The sequence below is a fragment of the Arabidopsis thaliana genome, chromosome 3 (assembly GCF_000001735.4).
Source record: "Arabidopsis thaliana chromosome 3, partial sequence".
NCBI classification, from domain to species: domain Eukaryota; kingdom Viridiplantae; phylum Streptophyta; class Magnoliopsida; order Brassicales; family Brassicaceae; genus Arabidopsis; species Arabidopsis thaliana.
In genome coordinates, this window is record NC_003074.8 from 295,931 (window position 1) to 314,503 (window position 18,573).

Sequence of the window (18,573 nt, forward strand, 5' to 3'; positions counted from 1 at the left end):
GCGCCGTAAACAAATCAACAAGTCCACAATCCGCATGTGTTAAAAGTACGGTCTTATATTTCAACGTTTTTCAAACGTCTCTCCTTCATCTTCTATATATTTTGCCAAACTGAACAAGTAATAGTCTTCAAACTATAATCATTTTCTCCTATCTCTCGCTCAAGTCTTCTTCATCGATCTTCTATGAAGAGTGAGAACGTTAACAAACGTGATGAGTATCAACGAGTCTTTAGCTGCTTTGACAAGAGCCACCAAGGCAAGGTATCTGTTTCTACAATCGAAAGATGCGTCGACGCTATTAAGTCTGGCAAACGTGCAGTAGTTGATCAAGAAGATACTACAAATCCAAATCCAGAGGAGTCGACTGATGATAAATCGTTGGAGCTCGAGGACTTCGTGAAGTTGGTGGAAGAAGGAGAGGAGGCAGACAAGGAGAAGGATTTGAAGGAAGCTTTCAAGTTGTATGAAGAGAGTGAAGGCATCACACCAAAAAGTTTGAAGAGGATGCTTAGTTTGTTGGGTGAGTCCAAAAGTCTCAAGGACTGCGAGGTTATGATTTCCCAATTCGATATTAATAGGGATGGAATTATCAACTTTGATGAGTTTAGGGCCATGATGCAATAACATATTCATTAGTTACAAATATCATTTTTAATCTATTATACTACTCTTCTTTACCAAAGGCTTGTATGAACTCTCTGAAATTAAGGTACTCTCTCTATCTATTACTGCCTCATCTTCTTCATCTTCATCGTCATCCACCAATCTTGAAACCCTCTCTGCAATCTCAACCGCGCTCGGCCTTGACTCGGCTTCTTCTGCAGTACAATCTCTTGCAATACTTGCGATTTCAAACGCAGAATCAACCGAATAGCTCTCTCCCAATGTGCTGTCCATCACTTCCCTCAGCTTTTCCTTGTCCCCGAGAAGCCTTCTTAATCTACTCCATTCGGAAACAAAAGTTTCTTGTGTCCCAAGGGATGTTGTCTCTACTTCTTGCAATCCAAGCAACATATCTGGGGTTTGTCCAGACAAAACCTCCATTACGATTATCCCGTAAGCAAATATGTCAGAAGCTGGAGACAGTGAACTCTCTATAAGGTTCTCTTCTGTGGCTAATTCATTGGTTACGCACTTTGACATCCCAAAGTTTCCGACTTTACCTCTGAGATCTTCGTTCAAGAAGATGTTTCTGCTCTTGATGTTGCCGTGGACGTAGTTGATCCGATGCATATACTTTAACGCGATGGCGACATCGTGACATATCTTGATCCTCTGTTTCCATGCCAAGAAACAGTAACAAGACTCGATGAATTGATTCTTGATGGCCAATTTGTTCTGAATCCAATCCCACAGGGACCCATTCCTTGCATACTCGAAAACCAGATAAGAATCTTGATCGATTTCTCTAAAACATGTTCCAAGAACCCTAATCACATTGTGGTTATAGTAGTGTGACTGATCATTGAGAAGCCCGAAATCGAATCTTTTCATTTCATCTGCATTGACTTGCTTTATAGCCAAGTCTTTGCCTTTGAGCGAACCGAAATAAACCGAACCTTTGATGTGATTGCTTGAACTGAAATTCTCCGTGGCCTTCTCTAACTCTTCAAACGCGTAAATCTCCAGAACGGGTTTTCGGGGCGTTGTGGTGCCGACGGTGTTGTGAGAATCCAAGATGGAACCGTCCTGCGACCCTTCAAACGAGATTTTCTTGTCACTCGTGGTTCGGATGCTCAGACTCAGCTGCCGCGTCTCGGGGTCTTTGTTGCTAATCCACTTTTGCGTTTGCGTTTGAATCTGCGTCTCTTTCTTCCAGTGTAAGTAACCAAACACCATGAGAGTGACAAGACCGCAAACTCCAGCAATCGCGCTGCTCACAGCGATCATGAGCTTCATCTTTGACCGTTTCTTCTTGGATGGATTTCTTTTCCGGGATCCTTGTTTCTCTGGTTTGTGATCAAGAGGGATGAGAGCAGGCTTGAGTGGAACCACACCAGATTTGTTGTTTGCAGAGACAATGGCATCCTCTGTTGTGTTAAACCTAACCGCCAGGCTTGAAACGCTGTCGCGGACGCCCACCGGATACGTAACGAGAAAACTAGCGTTTGAAACGCCTTCTTGTGGACAAGAGCACCTGATCGCCAAACGCAGTTTAATGTTGTCGCCAAGCTTGTCTTCGGAAATATGTGGATTCTTCTCTCTGATAGATCTGCAGTGAATATAGCAGTACTGAATCGATAAACAAAAACAAATTTCAGTCATAGACAACTTAATTGGAAAAAGTGTTTGGCTCTCACAGGCAGGTGGTCAAGCCTTGCAGAGACTGAGAGACAGAGCGAAAGGTGTCTCCTTTAACGCAATTTTTAATGAGACTGGCCTCGTAGATGCTTCCATTACACCTGCACTCTATTGGGATCAAGAGTAACTGACCTTTCGGAACATACTCGTCGTCTGCGTCGAGACCAAGATGGCGACTCAGGTCCGAGAGGGAATAGAAGGGAGGTTTGGCTCTGAGAATGGCGAAAGTGTGGCACTTTTGGAGGTTTGAGTGGCAAACGTAACCGAAGGAGGAGGCTTCTTCTTCTTCTTCGACAGGGTCACAGCTGTGTGAAGTTGAAGTTGGAGAGAGAGATGATAAGGAGATGAAGAGCAAGATCACTACAAGACTTGTCATGTACTGCTTACTAACTGAAACAGCCATGTCTGACTTCTAGAGCTCCTCCATTACAATCTATTGCATGTATTTATATATATTGGCAAACATGAGGAATCATGGATTGAAAAGTTTTTTTTAATCATTTTATTGAATAAAATATAAGGTATGATTTCCCCTTCTCTTCTTAAAAATGTCTTATGTTAATTGTTAGGTAAAGTAAACATGTATTAAACACACACATGACTGCCACTTTTTTTGTTTGGGGATAAAGAAAGTTCAAGGCCTTGTACCATAATCTCTCTTAGTTTGGGAATAAAAAATTGATAATATTTGTCTACACGTAAACCATCCTTTTTCCAACGTATATTCGAACTTGGGAACAAAGACTCAACATTCCCCATTATATTTAAACAGTAGATTAGATGGTTAAATTACCATAAACCATACTATTGTTAATGATATATATTTTTTTTTTAAAAAGGAAAAAAAGGGGTCATCGGAGCCGTGGAGGTTTGTCGACAAGAGGGGGTGGCTATGAATCCCGAAGTAAGACTATAATTAAATTATAAAGGACTTCTTCTTGTGCTTGGGACCTGTTCTTCGTAAACTGAACAACATTGACAAAGTGCAAAGTCCAAGCTAAGTGAATCGAAAATGGTACAAACTCACTTTGTCCTAAGAAGATTGTATTGTTTCGGAACAAGTTTTAGGCCGAGTTAGGACCCACTTTTTAGTTTTTGTTGTGGTATCATCTTGGAGTCATGGCCTATGTATCTTTCTCTTTATCATAAACGATTTGTATCGGGTCTCAACAGCATGTGCTATAGTTTATTTGAGTACGGAGATCTAGACTCTCAGAATTGACTCACACCTAAATTTTACTAATTTATATCTACAGTAGCTTGCTAAAGTAATAACCACAAGTCCAAAACGTATCCATTTTATCCTAGTCTAGTAATATTGGTTGAGAGACCTGATAAGTGAACATTGTAGTTGATACCAATTTGGACTTTTGACATAATGACAACATACTTTGGTAATTATCGTCTTCGGCCAAGATCATTTTAAAATTGAATCAACGTTTTAGGAAACGTGATAAGTATACTTGAAAGGCTGGCTTTAAGCGAACAAATCCAAAAAAAATACCAAAAACTTAAGATCCAATGGCTCGGTCATGTAAAAATCCAAAACATAGTGTGTGGAGAATGATTTGGGAATTTGATAGTAGGGGAAAAACAGAAAAACATTATCAAGAAACTGAAAAGACATGCCATACAAAGCAACGACAAGGTGCTAAAAGGCTAAGTACTCTTAGGTCCATCTTGCAATAAATACCTATGTTGACCCCGAAAATAAAAACAAGGGAATCTTAAGAGAGGTAACTACAAAATTACTACTTAACACTGGAATGTTCATGTTGTATACTTGTATTCATAATTATAACCATTCCAAAATGACTGAACCTAATACGTTTATTAAATTACTAATTATACATTGCACACTACTCTTGGTACCCAACTCCTATGAAATAATCTGTGTGGTGAGGGAATTAATAACTCAAAATGACGTTATACAGTTCTTGGAACCAAGACTAAGTATCACGATTCACGAGATGATTTTAAAACATAAAGGACCAGCTTTTTAACCTTGAGAGAAACGAAGAGGTACCATCTTCCGATGAGAATACAACGCCGTCTCAGCACCACCGCCACCACGTGCAGCTTCTTTTGAAAGGAAAAAAAAAACAAAAACTATTAACAAAAAGAAGACTTGTAAAAAGCTTTTTTGGATGTATAATATACCTATTCTCATCTTACATTTAGAAAATGGGTACTCACTCAAGTGGTGGGTTGGGCTTTCTCAACACTGGTCCTCAGAAGGGAGATGACATCTCCTGGCTCCGGAGCTCCAAACACTGAACTTCCAGCAACAATACAGTTGGCGCCTGCTGCAGCCGCTGTGTCGATCGTTGAAGGGCCTAAGCCGCCATCCACCTGATCCATGATGACATGTAGATGGACTCAGTTTAAGGAAAGATCAAACTCTGACTGAATAGAAGGAGAGGCCTTACCTGAATATCAAGTGTTGGGTATTTTTGCCTCAATGCCCGGACCTATCACGTTCACATCCGAGAATATCAAAATATGAGATTATGAACTGTAGAATCATTTTTTATAGGTAAGACCCAAAATAACCTTGTCCATCATGTCAGGCATAAACTTCTGGCCTCCAAATCCAGGTTCTACAGTCATCACAAGAACCATTTCAACCGGAGTTGTCCCTTCAACCTGTCACGGACCAAGCATGATAACCTGATCGGACCGTGGAACAAGCATAATGCCAAACAGAAGATGAAACTCATACCAGAGGATAGACTTGTTCAACAGGTGTTCCAGGCTTTAGAGCCACGCCTGGTCTCATCCCAGTAGACTTAATCTTCTCGACAAGTTGTTGCCAATTATCTGAAATAAGCAATCCAAGTCAAAACCATTAAAAGATGAGGAATAGTTTGGAAAGGTGGTAGAATACCTTGGGCCACCTCGACGTGGAATGTGAAACCAGAAGCCCCAGCTTTAGCCATCTGTGCAACGTAATCCATGGGGTTCGTCACCATAAGGTGGCAATCAAGATATGCACTATGATGAAGGAAAATGGATAAAGTTTTTTAGTTTCAGACATCACTTAACTTGAACATGATGCAAAGCCAAAGAGAATAAGCAAAGGAGAGCGTTACTTAGTGTGCTTTCGCAAACTCTCGATGACAGGAGCACCAATCGTAAGATTAGGGACAAAATGCCTGCGGGAGCAACACAGAGTTATTATACCAAACTATCTTGAAACAAAAATGTTACAAGCTGGGTTTGGATGCTAATAAGAATCCACAGGTAAGGCAGCAAATTTTACCCGTCCTGCAAATGGAATAACAAATGAATTATAAGCATCTTATATAAGTAGAGAGAAGAACAAAATAAGGTCCTTGTATGATTGTATCGTTGTAAGAGCAGATACAAGTTTCTTTGCCATCATGAAAAGATGAAATTGAATAACATGTTAGTAAATTGTAACGTAATATACACAAGACTCGATAGTAAAACAACAACAACAACAACAAGTGTAGTTTCCATTTTGTTAAAAGAAATCATGATTCCCGCAAGACCAAAATAACGAGCCTTGTGTAGGATGATTTCACGAATTGTGTACGATGCAAGTTTTGGACTCGAATTCAGAGATTGATGCTACCTATCGAAAAATCACCCCCAGAGTAAAGAATAAAAGGTGGGTACCATAATATCCATGTGAAGCCAGTTGGCGCCCAAATCGATCATCCGATTGGCCTCCGCCGCTAGATTTGCGAAGTCCGATGACAGCATCGACGGTGCTATTTTCGGCGACACCATCTTCTTCCGCCGACTTTGGGGACTGACCGATGATGGATGGATAGTTGGATACCTCTAAGAACCCCGGATCTCTCCACCAAATCTCAACATGCGTGATGACGTGGCATCAGCCATTATGTTGACGTGGAGGTACCGTCATAAATTCATAATAATTAAATCGCAGGGTAATTTTGTCTTTTGGTGTGGGGGTGATTTTGCAATTTGAGAGAGACGACTTCTTTTTTTAATGGATCTTATTACTACAACGACCCGACCCATTTATATACCACCCAAAACAGTTGGCCCAATTGTCTCTTTTTCTTTCTTTCTTTTTTGTTTGTGGGTCAACGATCTAATGATCTTTTTTCTTCCTTTAATTATGGAATTTATTTGTCATGTCCCTTCAAGTTCAATCTATACTAAACAAAACTTGATGAAATTTAACTTAATATTTATCTGAACCTCAAAAAAAAAAATCTAGATATTTCCAATTAGATGCGATTGCGACATACATTTGTGAGACCTGAGAGCATGAAACACAACAACATCATCAAAATGACTAATAATTAATCAGAAAATTAGGAAGATTTGATTATTATTTATTTTTAAAGGAGGGGAGCCCACAATATGATTGTGAGGACCAATAAGAAGCCATAACCTAAATAAGAATTCACTGAAGAGACAATTAAGACACATACCAAATCGGAAACTGCTCCTTTTTGGGTCGTCCATTTACTTCACTTCCAAGCCCTCCCATTCCAAAGCTACTCTCTCTCTTTCCTCTCATCTTTGCTTCTTCGTCTTCCATCTCTCTATGCCTTTTAGATTCTCTAAACCCATATCTTCACTTCTTCTCCTAAACCACAGGAATTCTCTCTCTTTCACATCATCATCATCATCATATGGGTTCGTGTGTCTCCTCTTCTCAAAGCAAGAGCTCATCCGCCTCTGATTCCGTCGTGAAGCTTGCCTCTTTCATCTCTAAACCAGACTCCACACCGCCCCTCAAGACTGACGTCATGATCACTTCCTCCACCATCAACGGCAACCCTCCCATCGATTCCGGTCGTTGGGATTCAGGTTTATTATTACGATAACTATTCTTTGCGTTTAGTTTAGTTCATATCGGCCTTTATTTTATTTTATATGATTTATTTTTGTTTTGTCTCTAGAAACAATAATTAAAGGTCTAATTAACGAATGGTAGAAGTATTTATATAGTAATTAAAGTTGTTGATGACTGTAAGCTTTAGTGCCGACAAATGTAAAGTGGTTAGCTTTTTCAGACCCAATCAAGATGTAGGCACAAATGAGGTATTTAGTACTGATGAATTACAAAATCGTATACTTATATATTAAGTCAAGATTTGATTAAAAAAGTTGTTATGACTTACATATGAAATGGATCATGGTCATGCATCATAAATAAACATGGGTGAATGTGCAACCGGGTCTTCTATATATCTGCTACAGTAGCATTTAGCAGCACATGGTGGACAACGGTGGCGTACGATATAGGTTAGAATGTCTTCAAGGCATATATCTTTGCGAGAGATGTGTGATGGACCACACTTCAAGTTGCTACTTCCATTTGCTTATTTATCTTAATGTTAATAAATGCATATGCTCTTAAAAATTTTATCGCTAGAAATTTACAACCGTATATTTAGGTGTGTGCAACTAAAAGTATACTACATTCACATACATAACCTACCATTTTAATATTAGTATCTTCTTATTTGCAATACGTTACATGAGATAACAATGATTTGGATTATGTCTTAAGGTAACAAAGAGGATATGATATTTTTCGATTCACGGGGGTGGCTTGATTCCGACTGCGATGATGATTTCATGAGCGTTGGTGGTGGTACGTTTGTTTTTCTTCTTCTTTTTTCTTCTTATTTTGTAATTTTAACAAATGAATTGACAGAATTTGAGTTTACAACACAGAATTTACGCCGTCGCGAGGAACAACACCGGTGCATCACAAATTCTGTGACCAAACTCCTCACCAAGGAGAGGAGAACAAACACGGAGAAGAAGAAGAAGAAGCGTCTCCTACCGATAACAAGAAGAGGCTCCTCGAACTCTTTAAAGAGACACAAGACGAAGAGGATGAAGAGGAAGAAGATTACGTGGCAGAAGGCAAAGCAAGAGCATGTCTCTGGATAAGAACACCTGTTAGATCTTCTGCGCCGGCCACTCCTTATAATAACAACAAAGAAAGACAGCAAAAATTCAAGAGAGTGAGATCAGCTGCTCTTGGTCGCTGCGTTCCGCGTTTGGTTTCCTGTAGTAGCTTCACTGATCGGCGACGGAATATGATGACTAGTCATGCCCCTATTGACGTCCAACGCTAAAGAAGACAAAAAGAAAGAAAAAAAAAACTTTAAATAATATTAAATTACTATACATTATGTTTCTTAATTTGTCCTTGATTGTTGTTTTCCAAAGGATCGAACAATGTTGTCTCGTAATGCTTATGATGCATTGCATTATTTGTAAAGGATCAAGGGAAAGAGGGGGAACCTCCGATGAAAAGTCGAAATGCCTTTTAGTGTGAAATACTGAAATGTATGTGGAGGATATGTGGAAAGTATTAATCGTCAGATTTTAGTTAACTGGTTAATGTGCTTTCTTATTTTCTGACGTATGGAAAACACATTTATATACAAATCTTGATAAAATAATAAAATCAAAAGTCCAGTATTATAAAAGTTTCCCCAAATTAGTGTATTACTATAAACCTTTATTTAGGGGATTGAGACAAATATTAGACGTAACTATAGGATCTAGTCTATTTCAAAAAGAGACTGAGAATTAATTGTTAATATATACTATAAGAGTTTATTCATTGTTGTAATTAAAAGTAAGTGTCAAATTTAGATTTTTAAATTTCTAGCTAATTAAGATTCATGCATGGAGTCACTTAATGTATTAATAAAAGTCAGATATTGAAAACTTATATTTGTAAAAAATCAATTGTATTCTATAAACATGTAATGTATTCAACAAAAAATAGTCAAACTAACCCCTTGCTGATCGTAAATGATCGTAAACTAACCCTTTGAAAATTTGGTGCTATAATTAGATGGTTACCATTATAAACGGACAAATTTAAAACATCTATAAATATTTCTGACTGAATTTAATCAATTCCCATTTTACATATACCTTACTAAAACACTCTTTGACTAAAAAACTTAAAACTATAATAGTACCTATCTTGGGGAACATAGAGGTTGAAGGTTACACACACCTAAATCCTAAATGTTGCAATCTATTGTTAACTAAAGAAAGAGTAGAATGCATTCATCTATTGGAAAAGCCTTTGAACTTTTCTGTTTTCTTGTTATTTTAATTGTTAACCATGTGTGTTGGATCCAGGCACAAGGCAACTCCGATGTGAATTCTACAGCAGTGAGCAGATCTACGGATACATTTCTTTCTTCTACAAGCTTACCTGTGGAGACAGCCTTCACGTTTCCATCGGCTTTACCTGTCATCCCTTCGGGTGGTGGAAATTTTGGGAAAGGAAGGATAGATCTCGGAGGTCTTGAGGTGATCCAAGTCTCCATCTCAACCTCAACATCACAAAGAGTATGGAGGACATACGAGGGAGGTCCCGACAACATGGGGCTCTCTATCTTCCAACCAATCAATCTTCCTCCCAGCTTCTCCACTCTTGGCTTCTATGGGCAACCCAACAACCGCCTGCTTTTTGGGTGGGTTCTTGCTGCAAGAGACGTGTCTGGAAATAGCTTGAGGCCACCCGTTGACTACATTCAAGTCATAAACACTACATCAATGAATATCAACCAAGAAGGGGCTGCTTTTTTTTGGCAGCCCCTATGTCCCAATGGATATCAAGCGGTTGGTCTATATGTCACTACTTCTCCTATAAAGCCATCTTTAAGTCAAGAATCTATAAGCTGCGTTCGATCCGATCTTACGGAACAGAGTGAAACCGATACATGGGTTTGGGGGACAGAAGAAATGACTCTGTCTAGTTTGAGACCGGCCAACAGAGGAACAGAAGCAACAGGTGTACACACAGGGACATTCAGCTGCCAGCCATTGAACATCCCTCCTCCCCCTCCTCTGTTTTGCTTGAAAAACACAAAATTTGACTTGTCTAGCATGCCAAGCCATAATCAAACTACCGTTTTGTTTCAATCGTATTCTCCTTGGATATATTTGCATCCAGATGAAGATTTTATTTCTTCCTCTGTCGACTGGTTTTTCTCCAATGGTGCCCTGTTATTCCAGAAAGGCAACGAATCCAACCCCGTCCCTGTGCAACCGGACGGTTCAAACCTTCCGCAGGGCGGTTCGGATGATGGTTTATTCTGGTTAGACTATCCGGCTGATAAGAACGCAAAGGAATGGGTTAAGAGGGGAGACTTAGGACACACGAAAGTGTATCTACACATCAAACCAATGTTTGGAGGCACTTTCACTGACATTGTCGTGTGGATATTCTACCCTTTCAACGGTAACGCCCGCCTCAAGTTTTTATTCTTCAAGAGCCTGTCGCTGGGGGATATCGGCGAACATATTGGAGACTGGGAACATGTTACGTTGCGCATCAGCAACTTCAACGGAGAGTTATGGCGAGCATACTTCTCTGAGCACAGTGGGGGAACTCTAGTGGAGGCATGCGATCTTGAGTTTCAAGGTGGAAACAAACTTGTGAGCTACTCGTCTCTTCACGGACACGCAATGTTTTCAAAACCAGGACTTGTGTTGCAAGGCGATGACGGAAACGGCATAAGGAACGACATGGCAAGAAGTAACAAATTCTTTGACGCAGGTGTTGCTTATGAGCTGGTTGCAGGACCGGGGATTCAGGAGCCACCGTGGCTCAACTATTTCAGGAAATGGGGACCACTTGTCCCACATGACATTCAAAAGAACCTTGAAGGTATCGCAAAGTCATTGCCGGGACTTTTGCGGAAAAAATTCAGAAATCTGATTAACAAAATCCCTCGTGAAGTGCTTGAAGAAGATGGTCCCACTGGACCCAAAGTCAAAAGGTCTTGGACCGGTGATGACTAATTTTTCATTCATGTCTGATTAAGGTTAACAATTTATTACAATTGGGTACACTTTTCTTTATTTAGTTATTACATATTACATCTCAGTTTTTGCCCAAAAAAAAAAAGTTATTACATCTCATTTTTTCAAGAATTAAAGATTGGCATAAGTGTTTTTTAAAAAGGACTCGAACCCAAAAATAATAATTAATATTATATGGATATCTTGTCTTATTAATTCCATAATATATATATGATGTGGTTGAAAATTAATAAGTGAAAATGATTAAAAATCTGATGTGATTACTTATTTAAGAAACAAATTAATCTCCTCTAAAAATCAAATTCAGAATTTGTGGGAGACATTAGTATCCCCTTTTCCTACAAAAAAAAAACAAGACAAATTAATCTCCTCTAAAAATCAAATTCAGAACCTCCTCGTAGCCATCTATGGTATCATGTTTCTTTGACTATCACAAAAAATATAATACATTCAGATTTTGTTTTTAAGCTTATGAAATCAATTTGGAAATTTGGTATAAATATTTATATTCAATGTATATGTATAGGTTAATTATGGAATTATTTTCATATTGCAAAATATACAATATTTTGTGCTCTGATCATTTGTTGATTTTTTGCATAATTGTTTTTTGTAGTCATCAACTGTTTCATGTGTTCCTTTTCTGACAGAATTATAATTATATATATGTAATATATATGTAGGGAATGAAGGTTGCTCACCTAATCTTAAAATGATTAACTGACCAAAGAAAATGCAACTCTTGTATGAAACCTACTTAAAATTTCTATTGTTTTTTGTTTTTCTATTTGTTAAGCAATTGTCATGGGCAGAAACTGGAACTAACCCTTTGACCAACATTTCCTACGTAAATTCTTTAGGGTATCCATTCAAATATCCTTATCTTTCGTCTAATGGTTTACCGGTGGAAACAAGCTTTAAATTTCCTAGTCCTTTGCCTAGTATGCCTTCCGATGGTGGAAATTTTGGCAAAAGAAGCATTGATATGGGAGGTCTTGAGGTTACTCAAATCTCTATCTCAAACTCAACATCACACAGAGTGTGGAGAACTTATGAAGGAGGGCCGGATAACATGGGAGTCAGCATCTTTGAACCAACTACTATTCCTCGTAATTTCTTCAAACTTGGCTTCTATGCACAACCTAACAACCGACAGCTTTTTGGTTGGATTCTTGTTGCAAAAGACGTATCGGGAAGTAATTTAAGACCACCAGTCGACTACACTGAAGTTGGAAACACTACAACATTGCTTATCAAACAAGAGGGGCCTGCATATTTTTGGCAGCCCCTATGTCCTAATGGATATCATGCGGTTGGTCTATATGTCACTACTTCTCCTATGAAGCCCTCTTTGGGACAAAATTCTATAAGCTGTGTTCGATCTGATCTCACAGAACAGAGTGAAGCCGATACATGGGTATGGAGGATAAAAGATATGACTATTTCTAGTTTGAGACCGGCCACGAGAGGAGTAGAGGCGACAGGTGTGTTCACAGGGACATTCAGCTGCAAACAACTAAACTTTCTTCCTCATCCCCCTCCTTTATTCTGCTTAAAAAATACAAAATTTGACTTGTCAAGCATGCCAAGCGAAAATCAAACTAGAGTTTTGTTTAAAACGTATTCTCCTTGGATATATTTACACCCAAAAGAAGATTTCCTTCCTTCCTCTGTCAATTGGGTTTTCGCTAACGGTGCCTTGCTACACAAGAAAGGAAACGAATCCATCCCGGTCCCGATACATCCAAATGGTTCAAACCTTCCACAAGGAGGTTGCAATGATGACTTGTTTTGGTTAGATTATCTAGTCGATAAAAAGGCTAGAGAAAAGGTTAAGAGGGGAGATTTAGAGAGCACTAAGGTGTATCTACACATCAAACCAATGTTTGGAGCTACTTTCACAGATATTGTAGTATGGCTATTCTTTCCCTATAACGGAAATGCACATTTAAAATTTTTGTTTATCAAGAGCCTGTCGCTAGGAAATATTGGCGAGCATGTTGGAGACTGGGAACACGTTACATTACGCATCAGCAACTTCAATGGTGAGTTATGGCGTGTTTACTTTTCTGAACACAGTGGAGGAACTTTAGTGGATGCATGCGATCTAGAGTTCATGCAAGGTGGAAACAAACCAGTAGTATATTCGTCTCTTCATGGGCATGCAATGTTCTCCAAACCTGGAGTCGTGTTGCAAGGTGGCGGCAAAAGTGGAATAAGGAACGACATGGCAAGAAGCGACAAATGCTTTGACGCAGGTATTGGATATGAAGTGATTGCGGGACCTGGCGTGGTTGAGCCACCGTGGCTGAATTATTTTAGGAAATGGGGACCTCGAGTCCATTACAGGATTGACATATTTCTCAACTCTGTCGCAAAGATTTTGCCCATCTTTTTACGGAAAGGTTTGCGAAAACTCATCAACAAAATTCCTTTAGAAATGCGGGGTCAAGATGGTCCAACTGGTCCCAAAGTTAAGGTGACTTGGACCGGTGATGAACAATATTCTTAGTGTTTTATTGTGAATTATTGCATTATGTTATATATCAATAAGGTTTACATTTGTCGAAAATAATCATTGTAATTTCTAATTAGTAACAATAATACTATAGAATCTGTTAAGAATTAAGATGTAGATGTGCTAATTAAAAATTTTAGAGTTATTTGGGAAAAAAAAAGGTTGTCATGATCTTAGTTTTAGAGTTAAAAAATAGTATTTATCTGGAAATAAATTGGTGTAGATTATTAAGAGTTTTTTTAAAAATAATTTGGATTAGATTTAATTTGATTTTTTACCTATAGTCATGGAATTAGATTTATTGCCGAGAAGCAATATTGATCCATCTAAATATGGACCCACGAACCATGGCCGTTGGGCCTTTAACTAATGGTTGGGTTTTGACCCGGTTGAAGAATTCAGGTGGGCATTGATAGGTCCGCCGTGTCTTTTTTTTTTTTTTTTTTTCGAAGAAGAATCATCTTCATCTTCTTCTTCCAGAGGGAATTGAATTTGTTTTCTTTCTCCTGGAGTTGAGATTATACGCTTTCTGCTGTATTGAAGAAGAAGAAGTTGTGTCCTATATCTTACTATTTAGATTTGGGGGGAAATTGATTAGGGCTCTATCCTCGCGCAGCACTAAATTAGGGTTACGTTCGGCTTAGAAAGGGCAAAATTCGATAGAGTGTGTGTGTTGTGATTTTGATGAGGTTCTTCTAGCCAAAATTACTGAGTAACTACTGTCGACACCAATTTGGGATTGTATTCAATTTTTTGTGATCAGCAATGTCTGGGAATAACGAGTTGAACGCACTAAAAGGGCCTCAAAGCTCTCTGCCTTGGCCATTTGGAATGGCCTCTGCATCGTTTGCTCCCTCCCACATGGCCCCTCCTAACTTTCAACCTCAGTTTCAGCTCTCTCAAGACCAAGGGATTAGTGCTCCTGGAAGAAGGTTCCCACATAAACCTCCCATTGGAGGACCTCCTGCTGTTCCTCCTAGTATGGAGTTGACTCCAGCTTCCAGGAAAAAGAAACATAAGCTTCCAGACAAGTCCTCCTTGCAGGAGCGCGTTGCTGCCGTCTTGCCCGAGTCTGCTCTCTACACACAGCTTCTTGAGTTTGAGTCTCGGGTTGATGCCGCTCTCTTCAGAAAGAAAGTTGACATCCAAGACTCCCTTAAGAACCCTCCTTCCATTCAGAAGACCCTTAGGATCTACGTTTTCAACACCTTTTCCAACCAGATCCCTGGTCCTGACCCTCCCACATGGACTCTTAGGATTTTCGGCAGGGTCCTGGATCCTGACCACACTGGTGGATTAGTTCAGAATTCAAACCCACTTTATCCCAAGTTCTCGTCTTTCTTCAAAACGTTAAAGATATCCCTGGACCAGAGCCTGTATCCTGAGAACCATCTGATCGAATGGAAAAGGGATCGATCGCCTGCTCCTCTGGAAGGGTTTGAGATAAAGAGGATAGGGTGTCAGGAGTTTGCAGCTACTATACTGTTGGAGATGAATTACGTCCCTGAGAAGTTCAAGACTTCTCCTGCTTTGATGCAAGTTTTGGGCATTGAGGTTGACACTCGCCCAAGAATCATTGCGGCAATCTGGCATTACGTGAAAGTCAGGAAACTGCAAAACCCAAACGACCCTTCTTTCTTCAACTGTGATGCTGCTCTCCACAGTGTTTTTGGGGAAGAGAAGATGAAATTCACTATGCTCTCTCATAAGATATCTCAGCACCTATCACCTCCGCCTCCCATTCAGCTTGTACACAAGATCAAGCTTTCGGGGAACAATCCAGCCATCTCAGCATGTTACGATGTGCTTGTGGACATACCAGCACCGGTCCAAACGGAGCTTTCCAATCTGCTCGCTAATCCAGAGAAGAACAAAGAGATTGAGGCATGTGATGAAGCCATATGCGGAGCCATAAGGAAAATCCACGAGCACAGAAGGAGACGGGCGTTTTTCTTAGGGTTTAGCCAGTCACCGGTGGAATTCACCAATGCCTTGATGGAATCTCAGACCAAAGATCTGAAGCTTGTTGCAGGAGAAGCAAGTCGAAACGCTGAGAAAGAAGGCCGATCAGAGTTCTTCAATCAGCCATGGTAATAATCTCTACTGTTCTGCTTTTCATCACTTGTCTTACAATCACTGAGAATTCTCTTGCAGGGTGGAGGATGCTGCAATACGTTACTTGAACCGGAAGCCAGCAGGCGGGTAAGATGCAGATGGGCCAAGAAGTTCATGAGTTCACTACTTTTACCTAGAAGTCACTTAGGTCCAGGACACTTGATCAGTGTCGTTCCTTATAGGTTTTTTTTCTAAGTGAAACATTGTTACTCAAGTTTCAAGAGTTTTTACTTTGGTTTGTAGCTCGTGCATCATATGCGACAAAATATAAGAAAGATAAATACTTGACTTTTTCACTTTCTTTTGTAGATTCCACGTACTGACTTCCAATTGGCTCGATCTAGTCTTGTAGAATAATAATAACGTACGTATTATTATGGATAGAAAAAGACCAAGGCATTGTGCTCTCACGTTGAACTTTTAATATAGTCATCATCCCAAGATGATAACAAATGCAAAATGGGTCATTTTCAAACAAAAATATAATAACTGAGCTAATATTGGTTGAATTTTCTTCAAAACTCAAAAATTTAGTAGAGACTTTATGACTTGGATTGAAAAAAAAAAAAAAAAAGTTGAGTTGTTTACCCAAAGGAGAAAATAATTTTGGGTATGAATGATCATAGAGACGTTTTACATAAAATAAAAAGCCATGATAATTGACTTTGTTTGTATATTCAAGGGGAAAGAGAAGGATCTCTCCGATGAACGCGGACTTGCATCCCACCAGCCATGTGAGCCGTGAGCATTGGCACAAAATCCGGTTTATCCGTAGGGATCGGTTCAATCTCAAACCGGTCAAGTATGGAAGCCACAATATACTTCATCTGCACGTACGCCATCTCTTCCCCAAGACAAACCCTTGGGCCGGCTTGGAAAACCGGAAACTTGAACGGATTCACCTTTTTCAAAACTCTGCAGCAGGTTTTATCATAAGACTCAGCCCACCGGTTTGGTTTAAACTCATCCCAATCTTCCCCCCATAGCTCTTCCATTCTCCCCATACCATATGGAAAATACGTTACCCGGTCTCCGGCACGCACCAACGTACCGTCTGGTAACCGGTCATCGGTTAAGGCGTGTTTGGAGTCCCACGGCACCGGAGGATACAATCGCATCACTTCACACAAACACGCTTTCAACAAACTCAGTTTCTTCAATGATTCGTAATCAAAACCCCCCGTTATCTCCTCCTTGACCGATCGGATTTCACTAACCAGATCGTGCTCGGTTTCCTCGTGACCGGTGATCAACCAAAACAGCCGTGTGGCTACCGCCGACGTGGTGTCCCTCCCCGCCATTATGATACTTATTACCATATCTCTCACCGTCTCGTCGCTTTCTCCGGCGACGATCAACCGCGAGAGAAAGTCTTGGTTGGCAGGCTTCCTCTTCTTATCCCGAATGATCTCATCGACGCAGTTATGGACTTCTCCGACGGCTTTTCTGAGCTCTTTCTCAGATCCAAAACCGACCAGTCTCTTAAACTTCCACACAAAAGACAGCGGTGCGGAACCGCGTCCAGCGCTGACCGCAGAAGCTGTCTGAAAGGCTCTGTCGAACTCAGAAACGGGGGAGGAAGGGTTTAAAGTGCAACGATCGATCCCGAGGAAAACAATGCAAACAATATTGAAAGTGAATCTACGGAGAAGCTCCTGAAGATCGAAGGGTTGTGAATCTTCCGCAGCTGCGTTTAGAAACGCTAAGAGCTCCTTCTCCACCTCGTTTCTCAAAACGGTGACGTATTCTCTCAGCGACTTTGGGGTGAAGTCGTGTGTAGCAAGTCTCCTCTGCTTTAACCAGAGGTTTCCGTCAACGTTGAAGATCCCGTTGCCGAGAAAATCTCCGAGGATCTCCGTAAAAGGTTTGCCTTTGGGATAGTTGTCGAAGTTTGTTTTGAGGATATACTCCACGTTCGAGGGGTTCGCCGTCACTACGGTTCTCCGTGCAGCTAAGCGGCGAATGACTACCGTCCGACTCGGGGATTCGGTTAGGAGCTCTGTATACCAATCCAGTAACCGGTTTCGGTTGGTATAGAATGAAATTAAGCATCCGATAACCGGGTATGTTTTCGGTGTAGAGTTGCGGCAAGAATATATCACATGTTTTCCCGCAGAGACAAGCAACAGCACAAGGACAAGAAGAAGAATAAAAGTTGAAGCTTCCATTGTTGATGAGCTTCAAAACGACAAAAGGAGGCAGGAGGAAATAATGGTCAATACTCAATAGAGATTTGACGCACGAGCTTGAATTCATCATCTTCATGGATCCCATTCATATAATATTTTAGTATATGCTTTGATATCTATGTATAAACTACTCCTATTTTCAAAGACTTTCCTCAATAATCTCTAGTTACTTTCCATTATTTTTTACCACCCAAACTTCATCTCATTTGTTTTTTTTTCTTAAATAATCCTCTTGCTTCTTCAATCTTCTACACACTAAAGTATATTATTTCATCGAATGATAAAAGTAATTGAGGTTGTAACATTACGTTCGATATTCGACAAGTGTATGAATTTAAATCATTCTTCAAGATCATATTCTACTAAATTAGTTTTTTTAATTTTATTTTATAAATTGGATAGATTAACGCGAAAATTGCGGTGACACATGCAAATATCTACTCTAATAAAATATGAGAGGAGGAGGAGAAGCATAAAAATAGATGTCGCATATTCGAGAAAAGAGAATGGACAATGAACAAAATAGGCAGGTAACACGAGATGTATATAACAAGTTAATATTGTCTTCTCGACGTTCTCGTGATGCAATAACTCGGATTAAAATAAAATGTAAAACGTTTTTCCGTCAAATAT

At 39.8% G+C, this 18,573-nt stretch overlaps 8 protein-coding genes and 1 long non-coding RNA gene across 14 annotated transcripts; 5 read left to right on the plus strand and 4 right to left on the minus strand.

Moving 5' to 3' along the window:
- Nucleotides 1-93: 93 nt before the first annotated feature.
- On the minus strand, nucleotides 94-298 carry AT3G01055. The gene has a single exon (NR_140801.1). It is a non-coding gene; the product is annotated as an other RNA (long non-coding RNA).
- On the plus strand, nucleotides 94-3,333 carry AT3G01830 (Calcium-binding EF-hand family protein). 2 transcript variants are annotated; one of them, NM_202478.2, is made up of 2 exons: nucleotides 94-520; nucleotides 3,141-3,333. In NM_202478.2, the coding sequence occupies exons 1-2, from the start codon at nucleotides 184-186 to the stop codon at nucleotides 3,215-3,217; spliced, it is 414 nt and encodes a 137-aa protein (NP_974207.1). In that variant the 5' UTR covers nucleotides 94-183; the 3' UTR covers nucleotides 3,218-3,333. The 2 variants fall into 2 exon arrangements, with proteins under 2 accessions (NP_974207.1, NP_566152.1); NM_111049.3 differs by lacking the exon at nucleotides 3,141-3,333 and having other exon boundaries at nucleotides 124-1,203.
- On the minus strand, nucleotides 652-2,718 carry LYK2 (Protein kinase superfamily protein; the record flags this gene model as incomplete). Its single annotated transcript, NM_111050.2, has 2 exons — nucleotides 2,301-2,718; nucleotides 652-2,212 (listed from the first exon to the last, which is right to left on the minus strand). Exons 1-2 carry the CDS (start codon nucleotides 2,702-2,704, stop codon nucleotides 652-654), a joined length of 1,965 nt encoding a protein of 654 aa, NP_186833.1. The 5' UTR covers nucleotides 2,705-2,718.
- A 520-nt stretch (nucleotides 3,334-3,853) lies between the features above and the next one.
- AT3G01850 (Aldolase-type TIM barrel family protein) lies at nucleotides 3,854-6,467 on the minus strand. 4 transcript variants are annotated; one of them, NM_180164.4, is made up of 9 exons: nucleotides 5,944-6,467; nucleotides 5,564-5,568; nucleotides 5,394-5,456; nucleotides 5,189-5,295; nucleotides 5,024-5,121; nucleotides 4,855-4,947; nucleotides 4,731-4,772; nucleotides 4,477-4,653; nucleotides 3,854-4,383 (listed from the first exon to the last, which is right to left on the minus strand). In NM_180164.4, the coding sequence occupies exons 1-8, from the start codon at nucleotides 6,055-6,057 to the stop codon at nucleotides 4,498-4,500; spliced, it is 678 nt and encodes a 225-aa protein (NP_850495.1). In that variant the 5' UTR covers nucleotides 6,058-6,467; the 3' UTR covers nucleotides 3,854-4,383; nucleotides 4,477-4,497. The 4 variants fall into 4 exon arrangements, with proteins under 4 accessions (NP_850495.1, NP_566153.1, NP_001326138.1 ...); NM_111051.3 differs by having other exon boundaries at nucleotides 4,019-4,383; nucleotides 4,498-4,653; nucleotides 5,944-6,347; NM_001337362.1 differs by lacking the exon at nucleotides 5,944-6,467 and having other exon boundaries at nucleotides 4,063-4,383; nucleotides 4,498-4,653; nucleotides 5,564-5,609.
- A 74-nt stretch (nucleotides 6,468-6,541) lies between these two features.
- On the plus strand, nucleotides 6,542-8,668 carry AT3G01860 (uncharacterized protein). Of its 2 annotated transcripts, NM_111052.4 has the most exons (3): nucleotides 6,542-7,116; nucleotides 7,823-7,906; nucleotides 7,990-8,668. In NM_111052.4, the coding sequence occupies exons 1-3, from the start codon at nucleotides 6,939-6,941 to the stop codon at nucleotides 8,397-8,399; spliced, it is 672 nt and encodes a 223-aa protein (NP_186835.2). In that variant the 5' UTR covers nucleotides 6,542-6,938; the 3' UTR covers nucleotides 8,400-8,668. The 2 variants fall into 2 exon arrangements, with proteins under 2 accessions (NP_186835.2, NP_850496.1); NM_180165.2 differs by having other exon boundaries at nucleotides 6,542-7,906.
- A 532-nt stretch (nucleotides 8,669-9,200) lies between these two features.
- AT3G01870 (hypothetical protein (DUF946)) lies at nucleotides 9,201-11,296 on the plus strand. The gene has a single exon (NM_111053.3). The coding sequence runs from the start codon at nucleotides 9,346-9,348 to the stop codon at nucleotides 11,095-11,097; it is 1,752 nt and encodes a 583-aa protein (NP_186836.1). The 5' UTR covers nucleotides 9,201-9,345; the 3' UTR covers nucleotides 11,098-11,296.
- Nucleotides 11,297-11,851: 555 nt separating this feature from the next.
- On the plus strand, nucleotides 11,852-13,630 carry AT3G01880 (vacuolar sorting-associated protein (DUF946); the record flags this gene model as incomplete). The annotated part of the gene is made up of 1 exon (NM_111054.2): nucleotides 11,852-13,630. The coding sequence occupies one exon, from the start codon at nucleotides 11,852-11,854 to the stop codon at nucleotides 13,628-13,630; it is 1,779 nt and encodes a 592-aa protein (NP_186837.1).
- A 446-nt stretch (nucleotides 13,631-14,076) lies between these two features.
- Nucleotides 14,077-16,143, plus strand: AT3G01890 (SWIB/MDM2 domain superfamily protein). The gene is made up of 2 exons (NM_111055.4): nucleotides 14,077-15,726; nucleotides 15,791-16,143. Exons 1-2 carry the CDS (start codon nucleotides 14,402-14,404, stop codon nucleotides 15,840-15,842), a joined length of 1,377 nt encoding a protein of 458 aa, NP_566154.2. The 5' UTR covers nucleotides 14,077-14,401; the 3' UTR covers nucleotides 15,843-16,143.
- Nucleotides 16,144-16,310: 167 nt separating this feature from the next.
- CYP94B2 (cytochrome P450, family 94, subfamily B, polypeptide 2) lies at nucleotides 16,311-18,190 on the minus strand. Its single transcript, NM_111056.3, has one exon. It carries the CDS (start codon nucleotides 17,917-17,919, stop codon nucleotides 16,429-16,431), a length of 1,491 nt encoding a protein of 496 aa, NP_566155.1. The 5' UTR covers nucleotides 17,920-18,190; the 3' UTR covers nucleotides 16,311-16,428.
- Between the last annotated feature and the right edge of the window lie 383 nt (nucleotides 18,191-18,573).

Coding starts and splice junctions, on each gene's coding strand:
- AT3G01830 (NM_111049.3), top strand. CDS start 184: ATGAAGAGTGAGAACGTTAACAAACGTGATGAGTATCAACGAGTCTTT.
- AT3G01850 (NM_180164.4), bottom strand. CDS start 6,057: ATGGTGTCGCCGAAAATAGCACCGTCGATGCTGTCATCGGACTTCGCA. Junction 4,948..5,023: donor TTGAACAAGTCTATCCTCTG/GTATGAGTTTCA, acceptor GGTCCGTGACAG/GTTGAAGGGACAACTCCGGT. Junction 4,654..4,730: donor ACCCAACACTTGATATTCAG/GTAAGGCCTCTC, acceptor ATCATGGATCAG/GTGGATGGCGGCTTAGGCCC.
- AT3G01860 (NM_111052.4), top strand. CDS start 6,939: ATGGGTTCGTGTGTCTCCTCTTCTCAAAGCAAGAGCTCATCCGCCTCT. Junction 7,117..7,822: donor TTCCGGTCGTTGGGATTCAG/GTTTATTATTAC, acceptor TTATGTCTTAAG/GTAACAAAGAGGATATGATA. Junction 7,907..7,989: donor TTTCATGAGCGTTGGTGGTG/GTACGTTTGTTT, acceptor TTTACAACACAG/AATTTACGCCGTCGCGAGGA.
- AT3G01870 (NM_111053.3), top strand. CDS start 9,346: ATGCATTCATCTATTGGAAAAGCCTTTGAACTTTTCTGTTTTCTTGTT.
- AT3G01890 (NM_111055.4), top strand. CDS start 14,402: ATGTCTGGGAATAACGAGTTGAACGCACTAAAAGGGCCTCAAAGCTCT. Junction 15,727..15,790: donor GAGTTCTTCAATCAGCCATG/GTAATAATCTCT, acceptor ATTCTCTTGCAG/GGTGGAGGATGCTGCAATAC.
- CYP94B2 (NM_111056.3), bottom strand. CDS start 17,919: ATGGAAGCTTCAACTTTTATTCTTCTTCTTGTCCTTGTGCTGTTGCTT.